At 39.7% G+C, this 4,326-nt stretch overlaps 1 protein-coding gene across 1 annotated transcript in view; it reads right to left on the reverse strand.

Moving 5' to 3' along the window:
* The window catches only part of LOC113409559 (malonyl-CoA decarboxylase, mitochondrial-like), a 55,213-nt gene that overhangs the window by 39,675 nt on the left and 11,212 nt on the right, over nt 1–4,326 (reverse strand). Inside the window, exon 2 of the mRNA XM_029914235.1 lies at nt 247–359. Coding sequence (XP_029770095.1) covers nt 247–359 — 113 coding nt within the window. The remainder of the gene's footprint in view (nt 1–246; nt 360–4,326) is intronic.

Genomic DNA, 4,326 nt, shown 5'->3' on the forward strand with positions numbered 1-4,326 from the left:
GTCCCGGGCCAATGGGGGCGGCGGGAAGCAACGCAGGCCGAGGGATGTGCTGGCTGTGGCTTCCTGCCGCCCCCATTGGCCCGGGACGGCGAACCGCGGCGAGTGGGGGCCGCGATCGGCCGAACCTGCCGCGTCAGCAGGTAAATAAACTGGCCCGGCCCGCTAGGGTGCTTACCCTGGCGAGCCGCGTGCCAAACGTTGCCGACCCCTGAACTACATCAAACATTGGAAATTCTTGGCACTTACTCACTAATCTTTTGAAGCACTTCACAAGGGGACTGCCAGGTGACTCGCTCCAGGTTTAGGAATCCCGTAGAAAACCATTCTGAAAGCATGCTCTTCAGCATGCCATTCATTTCCTTGAAACAGGAAGAGAAAAAACTGACTCATTACTTTGAATAAACTGGGTGCAAGATAACAATCTGGGACAAGGCCATCTATCTATTTCACTAACGATTTTTTGTTTACTTTTTACCATTATCACACTGAAAGTTTTAAGCAAGTTATTGGGTCCATTTGAGAAAGCTAATTGCAAATCATCTGAAGCTCGAATAAATAGAAATCCTTTTAATCTAGGACTAAAATGAGGAAAATGTTTACAAGAAACTATGCAGACATTCTCTACGGTGCGCTGCAGATTAGAACCCAAAACAGTTAAGTTGAAAAGGACACACCAGAACAGCATCTGAGTGGTCTCTAACACTGACAAGAACTGAATCTCAAATCACACATTTGCTCAGATGCATCAATTTGGATGCCAAAAACAAATCGAGGAGAAGGTTTTCAGATTGAATGTCTCGTAATATTCTGTCTCAATCTCTGCTGAATACTAAGCAGTTCACATATCAGGAAGGTTATTAGCATTAGATCAGTATTATGGTCAACATTCATAGATACCACTTGTCAACCAGGTTTAAAAAGAGTAAGATACTCTAAGAAGCAAGCAAACCACTGAAGAATTTTTAAGTCACTTGCACATTACTCTTTGTTCACTACTGTTTTTGGAAGTGTTTTAACGCCTCATCACTGCTGGCTGCACAAAGAATAAAATGGGTAAGTATTTTCTATTCCAATGCTACCTATAGCACTGACAAAGCAGGAAAGACCTTTGCTGTATTGTTACCTCCAAGACCAAGATTACGTAGGTCAGGTGAAAAAAGCTTAGCTGAGTCTGCTTGTAAACCTTGGCAACCCACTTCTCTACACTGGCAGTTAGCACAACTCTCACATGGATGCTTCTGCTTTAGACAGATGCCCCTCGAAGAAATGGTAGCGAATAGTGTTCACAGATCAACTAGTTGGGATATCAATCACTGAAATGTTGTAGTATATCAGCACACTGACCTCTAGGGAAACAGAGTAAAACTCTCTCTGATGTTGCAATACTTGAGTTTGTTCCAATGTATTGCTATACTCTGCCTGACCTTCACAGTATTCTGTATTGCAGTCAGTAACCAGATTACCAGAGGGGAACCCCCCCCCCAATATTTCATTCATTCTCTGGTGCTGCTCTATTGTGCCTAAAGGAACACTTTAAAAAAAATGAATATAAAATAAACCACCACAAACCGTTTTCTAGATCACTAGCAAACAGATATTTAATCATCAGAAATCACTTAAATACAAGAGGTGCTCACCAGTTTCATGTCACGACACACATTAAACAGCACAAATAACTTTGCATGCCAAGTTACAAGACCTTTAGTTGTAATGTACTACGTATTACTGTCCCTCTGTATTCCCCGTTAGAAGCTGAACATGATAAAAATAAGCTATCAAAAGAGAAGATTCTGCAGCATAAAGAATAAATCTCATTAAGAAAAAAAATATGAATGGGTAGGTTTGATTTATTCAAACAACAAATGTACTCATACCCTGGCTGTGTAAGGTCTGCAAAGACTTCCAATGAACAATTGGGATTCAAGTGACCTGTATCTCAAGAAGGATAAATTTAAGACAGCTATCTATTGGACCACATACGAGCACATTGTTGAGGAGCACATTGTTGAGGAGTAATTATGTACATTGACTATTCCATGCGAAGTTTCATTGCCACAATTATGGAGGTAAACTCATTCCTGATATAGCTCCAGTCACTTCAAGGGACTTACACTCTGGATGAATTTGCCCCACAGTCTCCTTCAAAAAGATCCCAAAACTACTTAAAACACAAAAAATAATTTTAGAAATACCAGTTAAAAAAGCTGGCATGTGTAGGATATTTGCATCTCATTTTTTATATATTTTGATTATATATTTATAATCACCCAGTGTATGTTACCAATGCCTAATTAGTTATTAAATGTGCATATTATGGTTGTGTCAAGAGATTTTAATCAGGACTTCAATGTACAAAGCATTTTATAAACATAGTAATTGGCATGGTCTCTGACCCAAATTACTTGCATTTTAAAATGGGAATCAACTTATGAAGGGTGTGAGTTGAGGAGACAAATCTCATTTTATATAAATATTAATTTATTTTTATTATGGTGTAAATTATGTAATATTAGCTTTCCCTAACTACCCATCGGTCACCTGCAAGATGGCCTCTGAGTCTAGCAATAAATTGTTGGCAAGTTTCATGTGAGCACCACGGCAAAACAGATCTTGAAAAGTGATGAGAGGCTAGCAGTTTTATAGATCAGGCCAGGTAGGAGATTACAAACTGAACATAAAGCACACCTCTTGAACTCCTGTCTCTTAGCTTTAGGATCTCGCATCACAGATCTGAGAACAAGTGCCAGCATGTCTGCACCTAATGGCTCCCAAGTTTTCTACTACTATCTACCAACTATGAACTAACAATTAACTTATCTAAAGGCAGGCACTTGGAAACTGTTTCCAGAGAGCTAGGTCGGACACTCAGCCAGTGTTCCTGGTCTGCCCAATACCACAGAGTTTAATGAAACCGAGGCACTTGGGGCTCTCTTTTTATATCCTTGCCTGCAGAACATTTGGGGCCCTGAAGGAGGGTGCATGGGTGCTCCAACAGGTGGAGATTTTAGAGGTTTCCATTAATCCTGCTACATCAGCAGCACATCTTCCATTATTGGGAACGTACAGAGGCCTACTTGAAGAATTTCAAAATTATGAATTGCAGGTGAACTACATGTAACTGTTCAACTGCCCCTGATCATTCTCTTTCGCCTCAGAAAGGTTAGACCTTGGTCAAGATGGTCCAATTTGAAAGATCCAAGCCACTAACTCATGTAATGCCTTTCTTCCCTGGTTTCTTTGTTTTTATTGTTTGCAATATAGATATATATGCATTTGGGAAGCAGTAGAAAGGTTACCTACAGTAGGAACAGACATAGCTCAAAAGCCTTACTCCACACTATTACATTTTTTACAGGGTACAGAACTACAGCATTAGAAATGTGGATTTCATAAATATTTACTTGTCTTTACTCTGGTAGACCCCAAAGGGGCTGTACTAGAAGTACCAGGAAAAATAAGCAGCCACACTCTGCATTGCTGTAAACCAGAGCATGTGCAATTCAGAACATAAAGACTTTACTTTAGCACTATGTTTAACACACTGGTTTTAGTAATATTTGACACCATAACCTTTGTCCCCTGGTTATGAACATAGAAGACAGGTCCTTGGGGTTTTGTTTGTTTGAATACTTCTCATATTTTTCCCTTTAGCTTTTTCCCCCCTCTCTCAGCAGAAACGCTAGTTTTAGGTGGATTCAATTGTGACCAATCACAGGAAGCACAACTATCTAGCTAGTAGTACAATAACAATTTGTAAAGTGTTCTACATTCAATTCTTATGGTTATACCAGATACTCACGCAGAAGAAAAGCTTTTTCTGGAGGATCAGATTTTAATTTCTTATCTTCCATTTAATAAATCACTTTAATACAAGACAGGCCTCACATGGCTGAACATCTTGCGTCAGAGAAAAAGCTGAAATGCTCAAGAGTAAAATAAAATTGGGAACAACAGGTTAAGGGGAAGGAAGAAAAAAGGGAAACAAAAAAACTGGCAGAACAGCCAGAGAACAGGAGATGGACAGCAACTGTCGAAGATGGGGCCAGGGGGGGAAACGGGGAGGAAATCTAACGATAGTCACATTTTAAAAACTCTATTTTTTGGGAGCCATGAATGCTTCCCCCCACCCCCCCCATACAAAACCTTTTGGCCTGTTATCTTTCTCCACTGATTTTAATGTGGATCTAAGCAATTACATCTGTTTGCAACATTAGGGTCTATACCAGTAAAATAACCAAAAAAAAATAAATGAATCAAACTAAATGTATCCCCATATATAAATGAACATAGCTAGTTATCTTTAGTTTTGCTAGTTAATAGTGAGCT

The sequence above is a fragment of the Terrapene carolina genome, unplaced genomic scaffold, assembly GCF_002925995.2.
Source record: "Terrapene carolina triunguis isolate 2854851 unplaced genomic scaffold, T_m_triunguis-2.0 Scaffold33891, whole genome shotgun sequence".
Classification (NCBI taxonomy): Eukaryota; Metazoa; Chordata; order Testudines; family Emydidae; genus Terrapene; species Terrapene triunguis.